General features: G+C 53.5%; 5 protein-coding genes and 2 pseudogenes across 7 annotated transcripts, besides 2 other annotated features; 5 read left to right on the top strand and 2 right to left on the bottom strand.

Moving 5' to 3' along the window:
• The first annotated feature begins 522 nt into the window (after positions 1 to 522).
• NCS57_00717600 lies at positions 523 to 2,072 on the top strand (annotated as a pseudogene). Its single transcript has 6 exons — positions 523 to 834; positions 894 to 998; positions 1,058 to 1,148; positions 1,201 to 1,297; positions 1,350 to 1,610; positions 1,664 to 2,072.
• Positions 523 to 2,072: a sequence feature.
• A 1,072-nt stretch (positions 2,073 to 3,144) lies between these two features.
• NCS57_00717500 (uncharacterized protein) lies at positions 3,145 to 6,228 on the top strand (the record flags this gene model as incomplete). The annotated part of the gene is made up of 3 exons (XM_053057036.1): positions 3,145 to 4,024; positions 4,083 to 4,448; positions 4,505 to 6,228. The coding sequence occupies 3 exons, from the start codon at positions 3,145 to 3,147 to the stop codon at positions 6,226 to 6,228; spliced, it is 2,970 nt and encodes a 989-aa protein (XP_052913231.1).
• Positions 6,229 to 6,483: 255 nt separating this feature from the next.
• On the bottom strand, positions 6,484 to 7,488 carry NCS57_00717400 (uncharacterized protein; the record flags this gene model as incomplete). Its single annotated transcript, XM_053057035.1, has 3 exons — positions 6,484 to 6,598; positions 6,649 to 7,165; positions 7,236 to 7,488. 3 exons carry the CDS (start codon positions 7,486 to 7,488, stop codon positions 6,484 to 6,486), a joined length of 885 nt encoding a protein of 294 aa, XP_052913230.1.
• A 1,316-nt stretch (positions 7,489 to 8,804) lies between these two features.
• NCS57_00717300 (uncharacterized protein) lies at positions 8,805 to 9,811 on the top strand (the record flags this gene model as incomplete). Its single annotated transcript, XM_053057034.1, has 2 exons — positions 8,805 to 8,895; positions 8,958 to 9,811. The coding sequence occupies 2 exons, from the start codon at positions 8,805 to 8,807 to the stop codon at positions 9,809 to 9,811; spliced, it is 945 nt and encodes a 314-aa protein (XP_052913229.1).
• Positions 9,812 to 12,397: 2,586 nt separating this feature from the next.
• On the top strand, positions 12,398 to 14,279 carry NCS57_00717200 (annotated as a pseudogene). Its single transcript has 4 exons — positions 12,398 to 12,597; positions 12,650 to 12,811; positions 12,859 to 13,733; positions 13,789 to 14,279.
• Positions 12,398 to 14,279: a sequence feature.
• A 462-nt stretch (positions 14,280 to 14,741) lies between these two features.
• On the bottom strand, positions 14,742 to 17,624 carry NCS57_00717100 (uncharacterized protein; the record flags this gene model as incomplete). The annotated part of the gene is made up of 1 exon (XM_053057033.1): positions 14,742 to 17,624. The coding sequence occupies one exon, from the start codon at positions 17,622 to 17,624 to the stop codon at positions 14,742 to 14,744; it is 2,883 nt and encodes a 960-aa protein (XP_052913228.1).
• Positions 17,625 to 20,240: 2,616 nt separating this feature from the next.
• On the top strand, positions 20,241 to 22,244 carry NCS57_00717000 (MFS domain-containing protein; the record flags this gene model as incomplete). The annotated part of the gene is made up of 4 exons (XM_053057032.1): positions 20,241 to 20,532; positions 20,610 to 21,031; positions 21,091 to 21,243; positions 21,303 to 22,244. The coding sequence occupies 4 exons, from the start codon at positions 20,241 to 20,243 to the stop codon at positions 22,242 to 22,244; spliced, it is 1,809 nt and encodes a 602-aa protein (XP_052913227.1).
• Between the last annotated feature and the right edge of the window lie 774 nt (positions 22,245 to 23,018).

The raw sequence follows: 23,018 nt of genomic DNA, 5'->3' as shown, positions 1-23,018 counted from the left end.
CATTAGATTGTATGCCATCTATTTTGTAGGCTGTGAAGTGACATCCTAAGTCAATTATGGCTTCATCCTGGCACTTCTCCTTTCATGAAGCCTTGGGTTTGCCTCAGATATGGCCTCCTCGCCTTCATCAGCTGTCCCCGGCCACAGCCTTTCACCGAAGACGCCCTAGGTTACAAATCACACCTTGCCCAGTCCGGCGATCAAGAGGCTCCTTGAGGCGCGCCCCAGCCCAACATCTCCATCCGTTCGGATCCTCCTCACGCGTCTCTGTTTCTGGGTCTCGGTGGCGCTGCTATCTCACCTTGGCTGAACTATATGCCTACCTGTCCCTGCATCCTCCGCGCGACGCTTGGCCTAGATCGTCTGTGAGCTTGAGCTGTGGCTTGGGATCCTCGTCCAAGTATGGTGTAGTCGGGATATATCCCCCATAATAGGCTTGAGTTCGCCCCCCTTGGGCTCGACTTTTCCAGCAACGAGCAAGCTCGCCCTTGAACTTTGGATTCATTACTCAATGTCTTGCCACTTGTTCTCGCGGTTATCAGACATTCTGTTTCGAAAACTCGGCCGAGACCGACGACTCCTGAGCCCGGCGAGCACCTGGGAGAACCCGCGGGCCATCTCCATCACGACGACAATCACTGTCACCAACGAGAAGAGATGGCGGTCGGACCAAGAGTCGAGCCGCAGGCGGAGGAGTCGCATGGATACATCATGCTGAACCTGAATATTGCCCTCATCGTCATCACGTCGGTAATTATGAGCTTGAGGCTGTATGTGAGGGGTGTCATGATACAAGCTCTTTGGTGGGATGATCTGTTGGCCGTTATCGCCTGGGTGGGTTGGTGTTTAGTTGCTTCTGTTGCTCGAGCTGGCTGCTAATGAAGTGAATATAGGCCCTCGCAGTCACCTACTCTTCTGGAGAAATCGTCGCTGTTGGATATGGAGCTGGATCTCACATAAGTTCGCTCACTCCAGAGCAGTTGAATGCCTTCTTCTCGGTATGTCTGAGCAAGACTGGGCTGAAGGTTCACCATCACTGACACGGATATCTTGATAGTTGCTGCCAATTAATCAACTGATATTCTTCTGGGCAATCGGATTTGTTCGACTATCCATCCTGGCCTTCTTCCCTCGTCTGAATAGAGAGCGTAAGCGGGTCTTGATATTCCTTCTGGGAGTTGATAACTGACTGAATCTCAGCACATTTCATGGTATGCGTCTGGATAATCGCCTTCATAAACATCTCCATTTCTCTGGTCGGCTTCTTCTTCTTCCTTTTCGAGTGTAACCCTATCATGTGAGTATAGTATGTGCCGATTGTAATTTCCCGCTCTAACAGTGAGTGGCAGAGATCTTTTCAACACTGGAAAACCCGATAGGAAATGTGTCAGCAGAGAAAAGGAGGCCCATGTTATGTGGGCACACTCCATCGTCGGCTCATGCCTCGATGTTGTGCTCCTTGCGCTTCCCCTCTGGGTGGTCTTTAGCAACATGATGACTCGTCCCAAAATCATCAAACTGACCCTCATCTTTTCCGTTGGATTCTTCGCCGCCGTCACGGCATTTATTAAGACTGGCATGCTTATCACGACAGACTTTGCCTCGGATCCGTTGGTATACCTTTGGTTTGCTCATAGAGGCCCTGCTAACACTGAACTTGTAGAACCTACAACATGGCCAGGGTGTGCCCATGGACGGCACTGGAGATTCACGTTGGTCTCTGGTGTGGCTGCTTCCCTGCTCTACAGCCTCTTCTTCGCCTCATGTCTACCAAGCTCAAGCTCCGAAGCCGCTTCGAGAGCGGGTTTCTCAAGTTCTCTCGTGGCAGCGGCTCCAGCACTCTTGATGGCGACTGGAATAACGACGCTAGCTTCGGTAATCCTCACTTTGGGAATTACAGCCGAGGAACGAGAGGAGCGGCATCTGATGCTGGCTCGACGACGGGCATGGTGGAGCTTCGAGAGCCTAACAAGGGCATTAGGTTGACGACAGATGTGTTGGTGAAAGTTGAAGATAGGGGTTATCCAAGGGATCGGGTTGAGATGAGAACAAGGGCATGGAATCCGGTTTGAAACAGCATTAGACATTTTTGCTTATGGCGAGCGAGTTTTGGGGGTTTGGGTTATGGCGTTTCTTCTTACTCTCTGTATGCGTCGATGTTGGCGATTCATCTCGATATTCGGCGCCACGATACCCAGGAATGTTACAGTTCCTCACCATGACCATAGATAAAGACCATCTTTCTCAACCTTGTTTAATTCTGAGCTCCGTATTGAGATTTGTGCGTCCAAAAAGCTGTCTTACGGAGCCCCTTTCCAAGATGAGCCATGGCGGTGCCCAGGATAAAGAAAGGCTGAGTCTAGATGAGTTAACTATGGCTAAGTTATCGGCATCACCGAGAGGCTACGCCGTTCATTGGACGGCTGACCAGGCAGTGTGGTCTTGTAGACACCACGTTGGCAACGCCTAACCGACCCATGTCTTTATCTAGCAGAACAAAGAATACAAGTCGTGGCACACTGGATTTGGAAAGCTGGGATTGGGGCCATACAGTAACCTATTGTCAACTCCTTTGATAAGAAGCTAAACGGGGTGTGGCACACAGATCAGTTCTGTTTTTGGGTGTTGTCATTTGGTTGGCCCAGGGAGACATGAACAAAGGACGTGACAGGTCAAGTCCAGTCGTGATCAACTCACAGACCAACACCCTTCAGTTGGAGCAGACCCGAGAAAGGTCACAATCGCAATTGATCTAGAAGGTGGCTCATGTTTCTGCCACGAGTGAAGATATTCCTAGGCATTATGAAGGCATCATGGTAGCTGAAAGTATCCATGAAGTAAACCCCCCAGCATGAGCATCCATTAGTAGTTCTAGCAGCGTCTTCTGTGTGCAACCACAAGAAACGAGGCACGGGTTGTGCCATAAAACGCCTTCGTCTATGAGATCTGAGTGTCATTCAGCCCGATATCTTTGAGAAGCAGTGCTCTTTGTTGTTCATGACCCTTGAGCCTTCTCCAGGTCCCATTCACCCAAACAAATATATAACCTCGAGCTCCCTCATTATTGTTCTCCTTGAACAAATTCAGAACATTACTTTGACAACCCCATTTTCATCTCAAAACACGAAACATTGCGAATTCACAATGAACGGCAACAACTGGCAACAGTCTGACGACGACAATGAAGACTCGTTTCAACAGACCACTGACACTGACGGGGATCAGCTTGATCGGGACATTGCGGAGTACCACGTAAACCAGGAGAATCGCCAGAGGCACAACCCCGACTGGTGGGGGACAAGGCACCCGTACCCAGATATTGGAGATCCCGATCGAGAGTTTATCTATGCACGGAACGTTCCCATCTCTGATGAAGAGGTTGATGATGCCGTTGCAGCATACAACAAAGTCGCTACGAACCAAGGCACAGAGAAATTCAACACCCTTGGCGTCTCCATGAGGCCGACTACCCCTCCCATGGAGCGGGCCAAGAAGCAGGTGGAGGGCCTAGCTGAGCAAGGCTTTGAGGTCACTACGGCACTGAGAGATGAGATTTACGAGAAATACACTCGGGACAGCGGCCTCATTGCTGCTCTACAAGAGTACTGCAGGAACGGGGATGACGTCCCCAACGCCCACGCCAACGAGCTGCTCAAGATGCTGGACCGCCTGAAAGCCCTCTTCGCCGAGGAGATGGACAAATCAAGCAAACAACTCCAGGATCTGCGCGACAACTTTGATGATTACAAAAAGTCCAAAGAGGAGCGGGTGGAGATGCTTGAAGAGAAACTCAGTGAATCAGAGACTAAGCTCGCCGAAGCCAAAGACAAGCTAGAGTCTAAACACAGTGAATTGGACAAGATTCAACAGCAAGGCGGCATGGATTCGACAAAGCAGGCCAATGGACTTTCTCAGTTAGAGGAGAAGGTAGCCCGCCTCCTCAAGGAAAAGGCTGTGCTCCAATCCAAGATTGTCATGTACGAGGCTGGCAAAACCCGTAAGGAGGTGGAGAGCGTTGCTGGAGGTAAGAAGAGCCCGAAACTGTTTGGTTGCTTTGCTGACTTGGGTGATCTTTGCTTTAGATGAATTCAGGGTGTCTGACGAGCACACGGCCGACCTGATTGCGGCCGAAGACCGTGCTAAAACAGCAGACCGGGATCGTCAAGCCGACAACCACTTTCACCAAGAGTTCTACGAGGTCATGAAGGAGAAAGTGAAGTCCTGGGAAGCCAAGGCTACCACCGCCGCCAACGAATCGAATCAATATGGGTATATGTCGAGTGACGCAGTGCAACTTCTTCAAGAGGTGGCCCACGATTTGGATGGGATGGTTCTGGAGTTTCAGAGAGGCTGGCCACCGGCTTACGAGGCATTCAACGATGGTCAGATACAACGAGACAGCGTCACCAAAGATGCTCTGGAAAGATCCAGCAAAGGGCTGAAAGAGAGTAAGTTGACAACCAGAAACGAGACTTTTCCAACGTGCCGCTAATATAGATCTCAGAGTATGAAGAGAACCAACAAGATATTCAAAAACTAGCACGACAGGAAACTGAATTGATGGAGGAGCTCGAGGATGTTAATAAGCTGATAAAGAAAAAGGAGGAGAAAACCAAAGAACTCGACAAGTTGATCAAAAAACTTGAGGAGGCAGAAGAGCAAGTTGAAAGACTCAGGGCCAAGGCAAACGCGGGCAGCCCTGCGCCATCTCCGCCAGAAGATTTGCAGAAACTAAGGGAAGAACTAAACATCCACAAGGACTGGCTGGCGGAGAAAGATGATGATAATATTGACCTCCGGAAAGCAAATGAGACGCTGACGGGTCAGGTGAAGGAGCTTGAGAGGAGAAAGGAGGAACTGGGAAAACAACACAAGGAGAACCAGAACGAGATCAAGAAGCTCCAGACGGAGAGAATGAACCTCATAGAAGAAAATACTGGGTTAAGGAGGGAGCGGGATGACCTCAGAGCCGACATCAAGAAGGTCGGGGGTGAGAAGGAGGAGCTGGAGAAGGAGAAGAAGCAACTCGAGTCGGAACGAGCGACTAACCAAACTGAGCTTAAGAGGCTCCAAAGCGAAAAGGATAAGCTGGAGAAGCTCCGACAAGACGACTCCCAGAGACTCAATGAGTGTATAGAAGCGGAACAGAAGAAGACGGGGAACCTCCAGGTCGACGCCAAGAAGCTTGACGACCTTCGAAAGGAAGTGGCACAGTTGGAATCGCAGCATGCAACCGATCAAGACGATTTGGAGAAGGTCAGAGCCGATAACAGAGGTCTGACCAAGGAGAGGGACGATCTCAAGCAGAGTCTTGAAAAGAAACTCGAGGAGGCAAAGGGTCTTCAGCAGGAGAAGAAGCAGATGCAGGTCGACTGCAAGGAGCAAAAGCGGCAACTCGAGAGGAATATTGACAACCTACAAAAAAGCCATGACGCCAAGGAACAGGAAGTGGAAGAGCTCCGCCAGCAAGGGGACTCCAACTACCTGTCCGCCGACGCGCTCATCAGGGCCGCCGCCAGGGCAGTTAGAACGGCCGGCAGGCCCGACGACGACCAAACCCCTACCCTGGGAGGAGGCGAGATGTCGCTCATGGACCGGATCAATTACCTCAACCTGTCCGTCTTCCTGCGGACACGCAACTACGTCGAGCTCGCCCTCCGCGAAGGGTGCAACAGGCTGGCAAACATGCTCATCCACGACGCCAACAAATGGGCCGAGCAGTGCAGAGAGGATCTCTCCAAGATGAACCCCAGTGTCAACAACCAGGTCCGAGCATCCATGTACGTCCTCAATGGCCTCAAAAGGGTCATGGTCGCCAAGGACATGAACGAGATCAGCAAGGGGGCACGGGAGTTCAAGTACGGGAAGAAGCTACTCACCAGGGAAGACGCTGACCGGGCCACATTTGGCCAGCTCATCGATCTCGCGGGCAGCTTGGTCGAATGGCTGGACAGACTCAACATCTCGCATGATAATCCCGAGATGCGTCGAGGTCTGCAAGCTGACAAGGTGTCTTGGAGGAAGAACATAGAGTTTGTCGTTAGGAGACGGGCCAAGCTTCAGAGTGGATTGAGAAATGATCCAAACATGAAGGCCAATGCTTTGCGTCGTACCGGCCTTCATTCCCCCTTGACCCCAGAGAGGTGGGATGATGATGTTGGTCTCGAGGAAGATCTCGGCGACGATGAAGTCGTGTCCCGAAGACGAGGTTCAGAATACGGTAACTGAGTTCAGGGGCGTTTTCTGTCATTCAATGTTTAACGGGGAGGAACTGGAGACTTTGCAAATTTTGCGTGTATTTCTTTCTTTCTAAATGTCGTACCAAACATGTCTCATAGGATCTCAGTCCTTTCCAATGTCATAACCCATGTCGTCTACGGTATTCTAATAAGCCCAAACACGTGATGCTGCTTTTCCATACCGTTCTAAATCCGCTTGTAATAACGAAGCGTGTCCTTTTAATGTCGTGATTCATAACTCTCTTTAAGGGGCGCTGTAACCGCCGTCGATGACAAAGTTGGCACCGGTGGCGTAGGTGGAAGCGTCAGACGCAAGGTAAAGATACGCGCCCTGAAGCTCATGAGGCTCACCCTCGCGTCTGTTTCTAGTTAGCAACTGAGTATCTCCATGTCATCAAGATAAACTTACCCCTGGGGAATCTTGTCGTGCCACATCTGCTTGGTCTCCTGGGGCACAAAGTTGGAGATCTCGGTCATGATGTAGCCGGGAGAAATGGCGTTGGCGCGAGCATACTGAGCCCACTCAACAGCCAAACTCTTGACAAGGTGAATGACACCAGCCTTGGCAGCGTTATAGGCAGCCTGAAGCTGGGGGATGTTGACGATGCCGCCGCTCATGGAAGCAGTGGCAACGAAGCTGCCCGAGGTGTAGTTGGTCAAGGGCTCGCCAGTAAGGGTGGTACCCTCGTTCTTCTGGCGACGCCAGTGCTTAGCAGCGGCTCTGGCCGAGTAGTAAGTGCCGTCAAGATCAGTCTGGACGACATCACGGTAGTGGTCGACAGGGCCGTCAACCATGGCGCCCTTGGTCCAGGGGATACCGGCGTTGGCGACAAAGATGTCCAGACGGCCATTGAGGTCCTGGACAGACTGGTCGACAGCCTTCTCAACTGCCTCGGCATCCCTAACATCAACCTGGTAGGCCTTGCCTGTCATCGGGTCAGCGGAAGGTCCTAGCTTTTGAGATAACCTCATGGCCGTCAACCAATGTGAACTTACACTGAATGTTGTACTGCTTAGCGAGCTCCTCGGCACGCTCAGGTCCCTTGGTGTTGGTAAAGTACCAGAGAGCAATGTTGGCACCCATCTCGGCGTAGGCCTGAGCAACGGCCCAGCCGATACCGGCGGCAGCACCGGTGATGATGGCAGTCTTTCCCTCGAGGGAGAAGCGCTTCATGATGGAGCCGCCATCGATCCAACGCTTGTCGTTGTGGACAAAGTTGCCTCCGTTGAGTGGGTGAAGATCAGACATGGTGATAGTTGTGTGGAGTTGTCAAGGGTGTTGTGGAGGAAGGATGGATAGAGAGGAGAGAAGGAGGAGGACGCGGAGGTTATGAATAACGGCAGACCGGAGTGCTCCTAGCTCAGATCATGAGCTCCTACACCGAGAAACGGACCCTCATTGATTCAACACTCGCTGGATCGGATCCGCCCCCGTATCTCCTTGCCATTCTCCCGACTTCTCCCCTGTATTGCGGACAATGGCATCGGACTAGTCGTTTACAAATCCTTGAAGCAACGGTCCACACATGGCACTACGATCCAACTATGGGTGATGCGGCGTCCCAGATAGGAAGTCCCGGGAACAGAGCCTGACGCAACGGCCCCAGACATCACCGCATCTTGGCGAGGGGGCGCCCCGCTTCTAGGCTTCCGGAGTACAGCGGTTTGGCTGATACCTGGCGCGAACTGGCATGTGTCGGACGTCGAGTGGTGCGCCAGAAAGCACCGGGGAAACGCGGCGGATGAGCGGTCGACAGAGGTGAACATCTGCTAGAGCATGTACGACGCCGGTCGGCTGGAGACCGACGTTTGGAGCCCTGATCTGAGGGTCGCCGATTGGTCGGCATCCCTGCTTCCGGAACTGCCCCCCTGGACCTTGAGGGCCTCACCTTGGAGGTGTAATGGTGCGTCGAGAGAGGCGTCCCTTGCTTGCTGTGTCGGGTTCATAGGGGACCTGGATCCCTGACCGCCGCTGGCTGTAAGGGCCGCTGCGACGCTCTGCAATGCAATGGCGCCTGGAAACGCCTTCCATTCCCTCAGCTGGGCTTTTGAGCCTTGCCCCGCGCGAGTGAGAAGTGAGGATATCGACAAGGAAGAGGCAAACAATCAGTTCCATCATCTCATGGATCCAAGACCAAAAAGAACCCGACGTCACTGGTGGGGTTACCCCACCATAGCTCGAGGCACCTTGGGAAGTACATGGTACTTGTAGATAGTGGGGGTTCCTCCTTCCTCCTGTCCCCGTCCTCACCTTCTGTAAATGCTAATGCTAGGGTAGGAACCATCGAGGTCCCGGATATTGGACACCGACACTCCTTCCCATTCCCAGACGCAAGGAGCAGACGCGGGACGCAGATATTTTCTTGCCACGGGATCCGGCGGCTAACTCCCCACGTGCAAAGTCTCTTGCATGAATCATGCCATAATTTGTGACGCCGTTGATAGTCTTACGCTCGTCAATCACCGTCTTTAATCACGGTCAAGGTTTCTTACCAGGTTAAGAGACAGACCACGCGAGCAGGGGTCGTCACAGCCGCCCGCGAGAGCAATCCATCACCATCCAACATGTCAGAGGCAAAGACAGAGATTGCGTCCTCTCCAGGGACTGCTCGACCATACGACTCGAAGCTGGGGATCGTGACTGGAGGCTCACGAGGTCTGTCAAGCACCCCATCTTGTCACCGTCTCGTGTCCTTTTTGAGTTGACTCGTCACAAAGGAATTGGTGCTGCTGTTGCTGCCAGATTGGCCGCCAAAGGATGCAATCTACTCCTCGTATACACGTCCGATTCATCGACTGAACCTACCAAGAAGTTCTGCAGTGAACTGTCATCTTCCCACAAGGTTCAATGCTCTGCTGTGCAGGCCGACTTGAGCAGCCCGGCTGAGGCTGCAGCAAAGATTGTTGAGGCAGCACGATCTTTCTTTGGCTCATACAGCCCGAACAGGCCGTTCCAAATTGATATACTCATCAACAATGCCGGCGTTGCTTCGAATCAGCACATGAATGACCCTAAGCAGGGTCCTATTCAAGAAACCGAGTTTCAACGTGTATACTCCGTCAATGTCCTGGCTCCGCTTCTCCTCACACAAGCTGTCGCCCTGCATCTCCCCGCAAACCGAGCTGGTCGCATCGTGAATGTTTCGAGCGTATCGTCATCCATCGGCTATCAGGGACAGTCCGTCTATGCGGGGAGCAAAGCGGCCCTCGAAGCCATGACACGGACCTGGAGCCGTGAGCTGGCCTCTCGTGCCACAGTCAATGCTGTCAACCCTGGGCCTGCATGGGGAGACATGTATGCGGCCGCCGGAAAGACGTTTTGGGACATCAACCAGCCCTATGTCGACGCAGCGCCTCTAGCGCAATATGACGGCGAGGCTGATGTCCTAGCCATGGCAGGACCGGACGCCGAGCGCTTCGACCATATCGTACGCGAGTCGATGGGTGGCCGACGGCCAGGATTCACGAGTGAGATTGCAGGCACCATCGACATGCTGTGCTCAGCGGAGAGTGGGTGGACTACGGGCAGCGTTATCTGTGCCAACGGAGGCATGAAGATGTCTATCGCTTAGCATGTTGCCCACGTTGTTTGGCAAGAGTCTTCCGATCCTGTCGCCGTGCGTAAAGGGACGATATCGACGGGTCGATAGGCCCAAGATTCCCGTTACAATGGTAACATCCGAGACGGCTTCCTGCTTCAACAGGCGGAAAACAAACATTGGAATCTCGTCCACTGCGAAAGATGATTTTGCCCAGTACAAAGGGACTCGAGCTTCTCCCAGTGAAACCCCACGTGAGACCATTTCGACTCGACTTTCGTGCAGGAGGAGTGCTGCCATGGTCGTTGATCGAACAAATCTGTATGTGTGATACGCGAGTGCTCCTTTGCCCGGCGAATTCACTATCCGCACAGGCAACCACACACGAGGAGGTCCACGGAGGAACTGTCCCTCTCGAAACCCAACCCAGCCTGGCCCGTCGGGTAGTTGCTGAAATGGAGGCCCCTCCCGTCATTCTGCCGTGTGCCCAGAGGACGGGGCAGGACCGTTGTGCCTCTCAATGCGGTGTAACAGCCAACGCAAACAGAGCAGAAAGTGGGATGCAATGGGGTTTCAGTTCCCAAGCCCTTCTGTGTGTTCTATTCTCAGATTCATACCTTGGACGGGCTGCGGCATCATTGACACGGTGGCGTTGGCTAAAGGTTCCTTCAGTGGCTGACAATGATATTAAACGGAACATGTATCATGCCGAAGCTCTTGAAACGAAGCATTCTCCGAAAGATGATGAGTGTAGCCATGATTTCAGGGATCTGGACCCTATGTGCGATGCTACGAAACACGGTTAGCAGACTCGACAACTCTGTCAGCTTGACAAAGCAGGCCTGGATTCTCTGTCATCCGTCACATCTGGGGAAGAAACCGAAGATACACAGGATGGTCCTTCAAGATCGAGTCCCAGGCCTTCATGTTGTTCTGATTCGCTGGCAAAGCGACAAGACAATCTGAGATGCAAGAGGTGCCAATATTGGCCCAGGAGTGAGACATTTCGTGGTCTTTTCTCGAACCTGACCGAGATTGTCTGGGGCGAATATTGGATTTGATACGAACTCGGGACTGGAGACTGCGATAACTTGAACCCTTTCCTTCCATGGCAACTCTTCAGACCAGGACACTTGTTGGCCTGGAAGATCAGGTTGAGTGGCTGGTTGGCACACAAAGTTGGTCGCACAGCAGGCACTACATCTGAGTGCCTTGGATTTCTTCTCCAACCAAGCTTGCGCAAACATTTTGCGCTCAAGTCATTGGCTGTGTGGTGAAATGTCACCGCGTGGACACTATGGGGAGGGCGGATGTTTCGCCATCCCTAGTTCCCACAAGACAGGAGGCATATTGTTAAAGAGCAAAAATCGACTGCAAGAGGGCTGGGGATGTGCTTTATGGCTGGTTTGATCTCACCGTACCCATGCTGATAGCTAGGAGAATATCGATCTCCTCGGCTTGGTTAGTTGTCACGATCAAATGCAACCCTCGTCCTCTTGATGGTTCAAACTCTCCTTGACAGGAGCCAGGTACCAGGAACAGAGTTTGAAGGCGACCCACATCCCGAGAGACGGTTGTCTGTCAGTTTCTTCTAGCCTCTTGGCTTAACAGATGTTGCGAGTCGAGATCTTTCCACCGAGGAACCGCCCCGATGATCAACGCCGGCTTAGACACCGGCACATTGGGCTCGCCGACTCTGTAATTTGTTCTGAGCTCGTATGTCTCATCATATATCTTGAGTCGTTTGTCGCGGGAACAATTTTGCAGGTCGAGCCGTTTGGTTGAAGGTGACAGACTGTCTCAACCTTGAGCGCCTTAGGGCAGCACCAAGGTTGAGCAACTGGTCCGATGACAACGAGACACGGGTGCGTGATTTCTTCGGGTACCTGAGACGTTATTTGCCTAGTTTGCCTAGATGGAGACTATCCATCTGGCCATGTGGTTTGTCTAGATCCACAGGTTGTTAACCGACAAGACTGACTCGCCCCTAGCCGCCATGATTCATGCCAGTTGCCGAGCGTTCAAGATAACTGACCACACAGCTGTTAGCTGGCTGTCATCAGTTTGACAGAACTTCTACGTGTCGGCTTCCCGAATCACGGGTAGTGCATCGACCCGGCAGATCCTTCACGGCTTTGTCTGCAGCCATGAGCCCTACGCCCGATATCACCACACTTGACTCTCCGTGGAGACCCTCTTGTTTCAAGTTTTCCCGATGCCTCTCCACACATACTCTCTTGACTGTATAGCACCTGTTCAGTCTGGTTGTTGGCCATGTGGGACACGGCATGACCGACGAGTCAAGAGGTGAGGGATTCAGTAGATAAAGACCAGCAAGCAGCCCTCAGTTTCGAGGTTTTCGGTGCATCACTTACTACTCTCGCTGTCCACCACCGTGCCACCTCGGAGATTGAGTCTCTGATACACTCCTTGATCACTCTCTTCACGTTCGTTGTGTCCTGTCATACTGCACACACAGGTCACAGTCTCACTCGTTAGAAAGCTTGACTGAGACTCCTACCTCTTTGCCTTCTTTTAAACCACACTTTCTCTCCCTGCTGCCTCTGGAAGGCCTTTTTTCTCGCCCTCTCGTTGAAATCCTTTGCTTCCTACATAGCTATCATGGCGGGCGGACACGCTGATCCGGAGTTCATCGCCAAGCTCGCCCGGCGCAAGCAGATGAACTTTGAGTCTATGGCCATCTTTGCAGGGGCCATGGCTGGACTCTTCTGCCTCTTTGCATTCCCTCATCTTCTAAAACGTATCGGAGCTGGGCTCGGTGCTTCACGAAAGCCGAATGTCGTTACTCGGTTCTTTAGGTATGAGACTGTCTTCTCTTGGTGTGAGGCGATGTAGCTAACGATATGATAGAAAGATCAGAGGTGCCTGTCTCCAGGAGTTGCCTTGGGTACCTTCAGGGGCACATCTGATCCTCATCACTGCTTACCTGGCTATCAACGTCATTGTCACTTTCACCAACCTTGACAACCAAAACATGTCGCTCCTCTCTAACATGGCATCTCGAACTGGATGGTGAGTGCCGTGGTCATTTCTCTGCGTTCACTTACTAACAGACGTAGGATGGGTATCGCCAACCTTCTTATTGCCATCTTCCTATCTCTCAAAAACACTCCCTTGGCCATCTTGACGGCCTCATCCTATGAGCGTCTCAACATCCTCCATCGTGTAGCTGGCTACACAACCCTCATCTTTGTTATTGTTCACTCATGCGCCTATGCTGCCATGTTCGGCCAGCAGGGCCTTATCAAGCGCCTCACTGAGCGAGACGAGATCTTTGGAATGGTTGCTACGGGCTCGCTCCTAGTTCTCTCCATCGCCGGCGCAGTTCTTCGCTCTTGGTGGTACGAACTTTTCTACTACATCCATGTGACTTTCTGGATTGTCGCCATCATCACGACTGGTATTCATCAGCCGGAGCCGAGCAAGAAGGTTCTCTACGCTGCGGCCGTCGCTGGTGGGATATGGTTCTTGGAACGTATTGTTCGTTTCATTCGCATCGTTATCAACAGCACCAACAACACCGTCACTCTTATGCCTCTCCCCAATGGCGGCACTCGAGTGACCCTTGCAAAGGCGCCCCTTAGATCTGCCCCGGGCAAGCACGGCTTCCTCTGGATCCCCGCCGTCCGCGCCGCCGAGACTCACCCCTTCACCATCGTGGCCACAAACCCCCTCGAGTTCATCGTCGCCGCGCACGATGGGTTTACCCAGACGCTGCACAAGTACGCTCTCCAGAGCCCGGGGATCAAGCTCAAAGCGTCAGTCGAGGGTCCCTACGGCGCTTTTCCCGACGCGAGCGAGTATGACAAGGTTGTCCTCGTGGCAGGGGGCAGCGGAGCGAGCTTCACTGTCGGCGCGGCGCTCAACATGCTCGAGAAACTTCGCGAGGAAGACGAGAAGGAAGTTGAGTTTATTTGGATGATTAAGAATCAAAGTAAGTCGTACCCCTTAAAGTCTGAAGAATCACCACATCTGACTGAGGGAAATAGCATATCTCACTTGGTTCTCCGACCACCTCGAGACTCTTCGAAGCGACTGCCGGATCTCTGTCAAGGTCTACGTGACACGCGTCTCGGCAACCGAGATTGACACCGAGAAACCGCCCTCGACGGCAAACTCATCGTCGAACTGCACCTTTGTTGGCTCGGACTCGGAGAAGGAGGATCTTCCACGGCTCACGATCCCAAGGCTGTCGGCAGACATTGAGAAGGATGGCTTCTCGTCGCCTACCGAGTCCCCTGCCTCACCTAGTGACGACTCCACCATCGAATTTCCTAGCGAAATTCCTGTCATGTATGGTCGACCTGATGTCGCTTCTCTCATCCATGGCGCGGTTGACGGTGTGTCCCCGGACAAGCGTGTGTTGGTCATGGGCTGTGGGCCTCGGTCACTCATTACTACGGTCCGCAACGTAACGGCCGAGTGCATCACGTCTGATGGACCAGGCGTAGAACTGCATTGTGAACAGTTCGGCTGGTAAAGGCTCCTTGATCAAATCAGAATGTCATTAGTGGTTGATCAAGTAGAGGATGATGATACAAGCTCATGACGGAATGATCTATTGGTGCCTGATAAGGCTTTTCTTATTCGATTACACATGAAGTAAATGAAAAACACGACTGATGATGATTGAACAATGAAACGTGGTTCTCATGATGGCGACCTTTTGCCGCGAATTCTTGAAATATTCTGATTCTGCCACGTAGGGCATCCTGTACCATATAGACCGATTCATATCGTCGTCCATATATATATTCGTGTAAAGCGAGGTATATGTACCGATATCCCTCCAATAAGAGATATCCTGGGTATATAGAAAAAATTCATCCGTCATTGATCCAAACGACGCCCCCTACCCCCCTTTTTTCGCTGTTTATTTATCCAAGAGATAAGAATGAGAAACATGAGGTGTAGAAGAGGAAAAGGGAAAAGGTCATGAACATTAGTTTGGTCGTGATATAACACCATTATTGTCCTCATTATGCTGCACAGAGGGCTGTGATGAGCGACGCCGTGATCCGAGGAACTTGGCGCCGATACCCCTGGTGCCTTTAGACACCATGTCGAGAAAGCCCTGGGACTTCTCCTTCATCGAGGTCTGCCGGCGCATCCGCTCGACAATGATCGTCTCCCAAGGAGACGGTGCTTCTTCGTCTGGTCGGCTGAGGGCATCGCGTACAGCTGGACAAGGGTCGACCAGCTTCTTGGCATCAGGGGCGAACTCGAGAAAGATCGGGTAAGCCATCATGACAGCTTGCAAAGCGATGACGACCGAAAAGGCAATCTTGACGGTGCCGCCATGCTTGATGATGCCGTACATGACAAAGGGGAAGAAGGCAGGGCCAGATCCGCCCATGGTGATGAAGGCAGCAGCGCGCTTTGTGCGTCTACCTTGGCCACGAAGGCCAACGGCAAAGATGAGGGGATAGATGGGGCCCTCGAAGAAGAAGAAGAGGACGATGGGGATGACGAGGAGGTTCGGGTTGGGAGGACGGACAACCACAGGGAGGAGAGCGAAGAGGAAGCACATGGCGATGCACGTGGTGAGGACTGTGCGAGGTTGAGGGAGTCGGGCGTGGAAGACGGAGAGGTAGGTGAAGCCGGCCGCCATGAATCTCGAGACGGCAAAGGCAGTATGAGCAATGAGGAGGTAGTCGGGTATAGAGAGAGCGATGCCGTGAGGCTTATCGGGGTTGGCTGTCTCGCTGGCGCCATTGGTCGCTTCTTCACCCGTGTCGGCGTGGTCGGGGAGGATGGATATCATGAGGCTCTTGAAGTAGATGCTGTTGCACTCCTGAGCGGCGACGTAAGTGTACTGAGCGATGAAGGCCAAAATGACGCTCCAAGTGCGCAGTTGAAAGCCGCACGTCTTCCTCTGAGGGTCCGTGGGGAGGTGCTTGGCCGACTCTTCTAGTTCACGGTCGCTGACTTCTGGAAGAGGCATGTAGTAGAAGAACAGCCCCAGGGCAACGCAGAGCAATGTAATGCCAAGATAAGTCCACTGGACGTTGATGAGAGACATGCTGGTCGTGTTGTCCTGCTCAGCAATTCCCTTGAAAAAGACCTTCTGGGCAAGGAGGCCACTTAGGACGCTGCCAATGCCCTGAATTCCTTGAGCAAGAAGGACACGCGTCTCGCCATATTCAGGGGGACCACACAGTATCAAGAAGGCGTTTGCTCCAACCTCCAAGACGGAAAGCCCAAAGCCAACAACAAAGTTGCTAAGCATGAAGCCTGGGTAAGATTGAGTGACAGCAGAGGGCCAGAAGATGATGGTTCCAATGCCATAGAAGCAGAGGCCAACGATAAATGTCACCTTGAACCCGCCGACGCTGTCATGGCCGTTGCGCTTGTGACGCCTCGATCGGTTATGCTCGTCTCTTCGAAGAATCCATTCACCCACGAGTAGAGGGCCAAAGAAGTAGCCACCTCCAAAGTATACCGAGGTCATACCCAGCGTCTCAGCGGTGGTCATATTGTTGACGGACGCAATGACATTGTTGAGCGTGTTCAAGAGGCCATATGAGATGCCCCAGAGTAAAAATAGGATGGAGACAATGGTGCAGTACTTGAAAGACTCTTTCTTGTTGCACTTGAGCATACTCTTGGGTCTAGCCATGTTGACAAAGCCAAAGTAGACGCCTTCTCCAGTTCCAGTCGAAGAAGTCAAGGTGGTCGAAGTCTGAAAGGTAGTCGTCCCTTGCTGAGGGGAATTGCCTAGTGGAGGAGCAGTCACCGTTGGTTCATCGAATGGCGTCGTCAAGAACTCCATGGCGCTCATGGGGGCGTCTGCCGGTAGAGGGGATTGGACGCCGGGACGCGCCACTGGCGGCGGAGGCTGCACGCTGGCGCGATGGCCCGTTGAAGGCGTGTCCGAATCATTAGGGCCCTTGGATAGACTGCTCCTGCTTCCATTGGGATCGTACAGCATAGAGGGGAGCAGCTTGAGAACAAGGGGCTTCAATGTTGGGACACAGGCGCAAGTCATTCCAACATTGACCTCGACAGCACTCCACATGAGTGATAGTGAAGCATTCCAGGCAAAGTCGGTCTGACCGCCGAATCTCGACTGAGGGTCACCGCTGGCGCCGGTGGGGACCTTGGTGATGGCTTGCTGGAGGTAGTAGATTCGTATCACATCGACAACCGTGACAAAGATACCAACGGTGAAAGTGAGAACGAGAATCGTCTTCTGGCGCGAGGGCAAGCGCATGCCGGTGAGAACAGGTATAGGCAGGGCGAGGATAGCCAGATCGGTTACTATATTAACCGGGGAGGAGCAGATGAATTCGGTGAGCAGCGGTATACACTTGGAGCGGTCGTCATAGGCGGGATCCCAAGCGGCGGCAGTTGGACGGCATTGGAAGACGTTCATCAAGGTGAGGATGATGCCAGCAAGATTAACAATGGCGAGGGTAAGCCAAGATGCAAAGCGTAGGACCCTCTGCGTGTGTTTGGCCAGCCGCAGGTAGAATATCAGGATGGACGTCTTGGTGGCCATCAAGGCGGGATTGTACAGGATGGAAAAGACGTATTCGCAGCGGCGGAGAGCGGGCCTCCGGCTCTCGTCGATGTTGACGTCGTGCCTTCCGAGGCCATTGTGAACTCCAAAGCAGATGGTGAAGGACAGGAAAAAGGCAAAGAGCCATGCGAGCATCATGACGCGGTCATCCCAGGTGATGTTGCGCACGATAAAGGTGCGCGAGACCATGCGGGCAGCGACAAAGACGGTGGCGAGGACGAGGGTCGCGGTGGTGACGGCGAAGACGGCCGGCCCGCGATCGGGGAAGCCTCCATTGTCGGCGGAGGAGGCCGAGTCGGACATGTCGAGGTCGGTTTAGGCGACATGGGACTCATAGAGAGTCGTCGGGATCCGGAGAAGGGTTGAAGGAGGAGGTTAGCTTGAGAAGCTCGAGTCGCAAATAGACGGGCGTGCCATTTCTTCGGGAAGAGTGGGTAGCTCGAGGACAGGGATTTGGGTATATGCGAGGGCTTTGAATCGAAGAACCGGTCAAGAAGGTCGGGTCGATGTTGGAGTATATCAAGTTAATCGGTTGGTGTTGGGTTTAAGCTTGAGTCGCGTGGGCCGGAGAATCGTGGGATGGATATATCGGATGACAGCGGAAGGATGAGCAAAGGAGAAGAAGGAAGTAGCAATTGCTCAAGTTTTGTTAATATGAGCCGAGCAAAAAGCAAGGCCGACCCTCTCCGAGGTTCTGGATCGCGAAGGGGAGCAAAAAAGGTTTGTCAGGTTGGGCAGAGCGAGAAAAAGAATCGAGCGTCTGGGGGGTCGACGTTTGAATGGCGGCGGCAGCAGCAGCAACGTAACAGCGCGGGAGTGTGGATCTTTGGGTGTAAAAAACCGGGGGAGTTCAGCCACCGACAGTGAAGCAATGAGGCTAAAAAGGGCCCAGCTCTCCAGCTAATGGTGGGGGCGATTCAACTTTGAACGGTAAATCAAACGGTGAGAGAATGAAGATCTTGCTTTTCGATTTTGTAATAGAGACGGGGACAGGGACAATCAATCCACATCTCATTTGAATTGACTCGAACGCCCCAGGTACCCGAGTCCTGCCAAGGCCACAATGACAGCCTCTTGGAGAGTCGAGTTGTATGCAGAGAGGTCACTAGAGACATGCTAGTGACAGATGCTAGCCCCCCAAGACGGGACAAGAAACGGATACGAAAATGCGGGTGATGCTGTCGTTACATGCAACCTTGTTTCTACTCTACAGTACATTACTGTACTCTTCCCTTCAACAAGGGCATCGGCCCTCACTTACGTACAATTCTGATGCCATCGTTCGCTTACTGTAAAGAGGGGGAAACGATAAACATCCCATCTCCCAAGGTCCCTAAAAATCCCTCGCACCAAAACAGAACTCTCCCAAAACAAAAAAGAGGGTGCCGGTGACGACGGATGGTGGCTCCGATAGCTTGGGAGTTGGTGGCTCTTGGCTTTTGGCTGATGGTGGCTTTTCGGGGGGGGTAGATCTCGTCCTCGTCGTCTTGTTGGTCGTCATCATCATCACTGCCACCCTCTTTTTTCCGCTGTCTTCGGCCTTTATAGCCGCCGCCCGTCAGCAAACTGGTGATGGTTCGCTTTCGCTTTCGGTCCTTTGTCGCAGCCAACATCTGCCGATCGAGACACACGCTCACACATCATCACACAACCTTTATTTGTCTCCCCAGAGTCTCGGTCCCTACAATTGATCTGCGGCTCCGCGCGGGTTGATTCATGATGGAGGGCTCTAGCTGACAGTGGCTGACTGACATGGCAAGCCACGCGCCTTTCCCATTCATTTCCCGCTACTGCTGCCGTTGCCGCTCACTTGTGTGTCCCCCACCGCCCCCGTCTTCTTCCTCCAGATTGTCTTATCCTTCACTTGCACCTCAGAGAGTTGTATCAACCTACGTCATTTTGTCTTCGGCTATCTCGAGCGGGATGCACCAAGCTTTTGCCAAACCCTGATCATCGCCCTCCATCAGTGAAGGTTCAAACGGCTTGCCAAAACTCAACTCCGCGCACTGCCACGCGAGAGCGGAATTTACTCCTTCAGCTAGCTGAGATATCCGTCCCTCTTTTTCCGCCATTTTTCGCCTCCCCATCTGTTCCGTCTCTCACCGCAACTACAAAAGGAAAACCTACCTAGCAAATAAAACAAACGTCCCCGCCTGCAGCCGCCCAACGCCAGCGGCCGCCGCCCCCCAATCTGCAACTAGGTCACGAGTCTTGAACCCCTCCTCCCCTTCGCTGTCTTTTATCCCGCTGCCTGTTCTGACGGACGGCGAGCAAATCACCTCACACACACTTCATCAAGTCATGTTACGCCTCTCTGTCATCGGGCGTCCCCTCGAGACACCTGTCACGCTAGTTCTGTCTCCGATTGTCCAGATCATCCCCGTAGCCGAGACAAACGCAGTGCCAACCATGCAGGTGTGAAGAGTTGTCTTGGTGGTGATTCTGCAACCACGTATACTTGCATTAAGCTATCCATTGACAACAAAGTAGAAAAAGGCACGAGGTGGCAAAAAAATGAGCCCTGCCCCAACAATGGCCCTTTCCCAACCGATATTTGAATTTGTCGAATTTCAATTGTGATATTCCGTTGTGAATACCGAGGCTCCCCGGCCCCGAACTCCCAACTACGGACGGGGCTGGAAGCGGCTAGTTCCGGAATTTCGGAGCTCCGGCCTCTGGCCTCCGGACTCCGGCTCATGAGCGGGTAATTACCAATCACATTCCAACCCGCTCATGGCGACATCTCCCATGATCATGAGGACCGGCTTCAGTCTGGTCGAATTTTCTCATCTTGACCGCCTATACTCCGGCATGAATTATTAGGTCATCTAAGAGCAGCGGTCAAGGCCGCACTGTTTTGACCCTACCTTAGTCACGTTGCTGGCAACTCCGGTGTCCACGCCTCTTCACTCCCGCATCATGACTTCCGTCCCGCAACCTCCGTCCCCCGGCGCCGCGCCGGGTCCGTCCTCGGCGGCGTACGGCGTTCACGACCTCCGTGATCGTGATGCTGCAGCCTCCGAAGAGACACCTCTCCTCATGAGCTCCGCCTCCAGCATCAGCTCCCGGACATACTCATTGTACTCACCCAAGACTACCACCACAGCCGGTCATGTCGAAGATGCAGACCCGACACAACCCAGACCGCCGATTCGGCCGGCAAGGGCCCTCGCCATCACTTGTAGTCTTGGGCTTCTCATCTTCCTGCAAGGTACGGAAGTCTCACCGCCATGGCGCTAGCTCACCCCCCTTCGAGGTGCCCATGACAGTCTCGCTAACACTCCCCAGCCTCCAACATGTCCGGCATGACCCTCATCCAGGGCGCCGTTGCCGCCGAGCTAGGCGCCTACGAGGCGTCGGCCATGTGGTTCAGCAGCGCCTACATGATCCCCATGTCTTCACTCACCCCCATCGGCGGCCGCCTGGCCACCATCTTCCCCACCAGGACACTCGTCCTGCCCGTGGCGACGCTCATGGCAGCCGGTAGTCTACTATGCGCCTCTGCAAATTCCTTTGCCGAGTTTGTCGCGGGAAGAATAGTGGCGGGCGTGGGCGCCGCTGGGGTCATGACCTTGGCTGTGGTTCTAACGTTGGAGCTGCCGAGCGACAAGACTAGAGGGATAGTCATGGGCTTGATCAATGCTGGCTTCACTCTGGGGGTTTCCTTCGGCGCTGTAGTTTATGGTGGATTAATGCCTCTGGTGGGATGGGTAAGCGAAGATGCGAATCCGAGAGACAAGATACTTGGCCAATTGCTGATACACCACAGCGACCCTTGTTCTGGGCTCAAGTCCCTTTCGCATTTGTTGCAGGCCTAGGAGTCTACAACAGTCTTCCTCGCTATCTAGACTCGAGGGAAACCCCCAAGGGTTCTATTAGAGAAAAGCTTGCGCGAATTGACTACATAGGGGCGATACTATTGGTGAGTTCCTCGTTGAGGCTATTGCAAGTCGCTCTCGGACTAACACATGTCAACTCAAGACCACAACCATTGTCCTCTTCCTCTACGGTCTCGCAGACAAGATTCAAACCCTCCCTCTCATTCTGTCTCTCATCACTCTCATCTTCTTCCTGATAGTGGAGTACTATCTCGCAGCAGACCCAGTGATACCTATCAAGGTGCTCTCCTCCCGGGGCATCCTCCTCTCGTGCCTCGCGCAGACGGGCTTCATGTCGGCCCGCTGGAGCGTGCTCTTCTACGCGCCAATCTTCATGCTCGCCGTCCGCGGCGCCGCTCCCGCAGCTGCAGGGTCGATCCTGATCCCGACCAACATAGGGTTCGGCCTTGGCGGCGTCCTCGTTGGCTGGCTTCACGTACGCCGCAGCGGTGCATTCTGGCTCCCGTCGATGGCGTCCCTGGCCCTGTTCAGCCTCAGCCTGTGTGCCCTCTCGCTTGCGGGCACTGCCGAGCTGCCGCTGGTCGCCTTCATCCTGGTCGTCTTTGTCAACGGCATGGCGACGGGGGGCGTGTTGAACTACACTCTGGCGCATACGTTGCATCTAAGCCACGACGACACTCAGTACATCGCTACGAGCCTCATCGCCACATTTAGAGGGTTCGGGGGTAGCTTTGGCACGGCGATAGGCGGGGGCATCTTCTACCGCCTTCTACGGAGTGACCTAGTCTCCGGGTTCCTGCAGCTCGACGGTGGAGATGAGCTGAGCCATGACCGGCAAAGGCTAGTTTCCAACCTTTTAAGCTCCCCCGGGCTGGTCCATGGAGGTGACCTGAGCATCGCAGAACGAGAAATCGCGATACAAGGCTATGCCAGTGCTTCACGGGGAGTCTGGCAAGCTGCAGCCGTGCTGGGTCTCGTGGTGGTTGCGATTCAAGCGGCCACGGGATGGACATCACCGAGCGAGGAGGGGGAGACGTCAGCAAGGGGCATGGATTCCGAAAACGAGCATGTCGGTGAAGCGTAGGTTTGAATACGAGTGTATCAACTCAACTCTCAAAGCTCGAAACAATCCGTCTGTCGATTTATACTTTTAGATCTGGTCTGGTCTCGAAACCATCCTATATGGCGTGTTGCTTACAATTAACGTGCATGAGGCTGAAGAATTGAGTTGACGACCTAGGAAGGACCTTTTGGCATAGACTTTTCAATAATACAGGCCGATATGACACTGACGAACTGTGTCTGGCTGTCGCCCCGACAAGTCAACCAGGGTATCCCTACCCACCCGCGGGCGTTCCCCTTTCGAATGGAACCCGTGCTGTATGTAGGAACCCCATGCGAGTCAGCAACGGCACTTGCCGTAAAATCCTTTATAGCGGTGCGTGTGGTGTTTTGCATAAAGCGCATAGCGGCCAATCACAGCAACTCTGACGCTGCTCCGTGCTTCGCTCCAACGAAATGCTTGCCCGATTCTCCCAAGCTCAACAGCCCAAAGGACCCCCCTGCCAATCTCGCCAACGGCATTCTCGTTTTGGGAGACGCCCTCGCTTGTGGTTCTGCGGGCCGCAGCTCCGACTATCCTTGGCGCTTTGGCACCCGCCGCATGTCAGAATCCGCACACCCCTTGTCCTGACATGACTTGCCATCAACACCCCTTGTCCCACGTCACTCACGTCGCCGGGGAATACCTCTCAGCCCTGCATCCTGGACGCCGTTAGATCTTTGTCCTTCCTTACGCTAGCAGGGTCCTTGTCGTCGGCCTGGACGCTCGGGGTCTCTGTCCTCTCGGCCGGGGCCT

This window comes from Fusarium keratoplasticum, chromosome 5 (genome assembly GCF_025433545.1).
Source record: "Fusarium keratoplasticum isolate Fu6.1 chromosome 5, whole genome shotgun sequence".
Taxonomy (NCBI): domain Eukaryota; kingdom Fungi; phylum Ascomycota; class Sordariomycetes; order Hypocreales; family Nectriaceae; genus Fusarium; species Fusarium keratoplasticum.
Note: the sequence above shows the minus strand (reverse complement) of the source record. Positions and strands in the feature narration are given on the sequence as shown.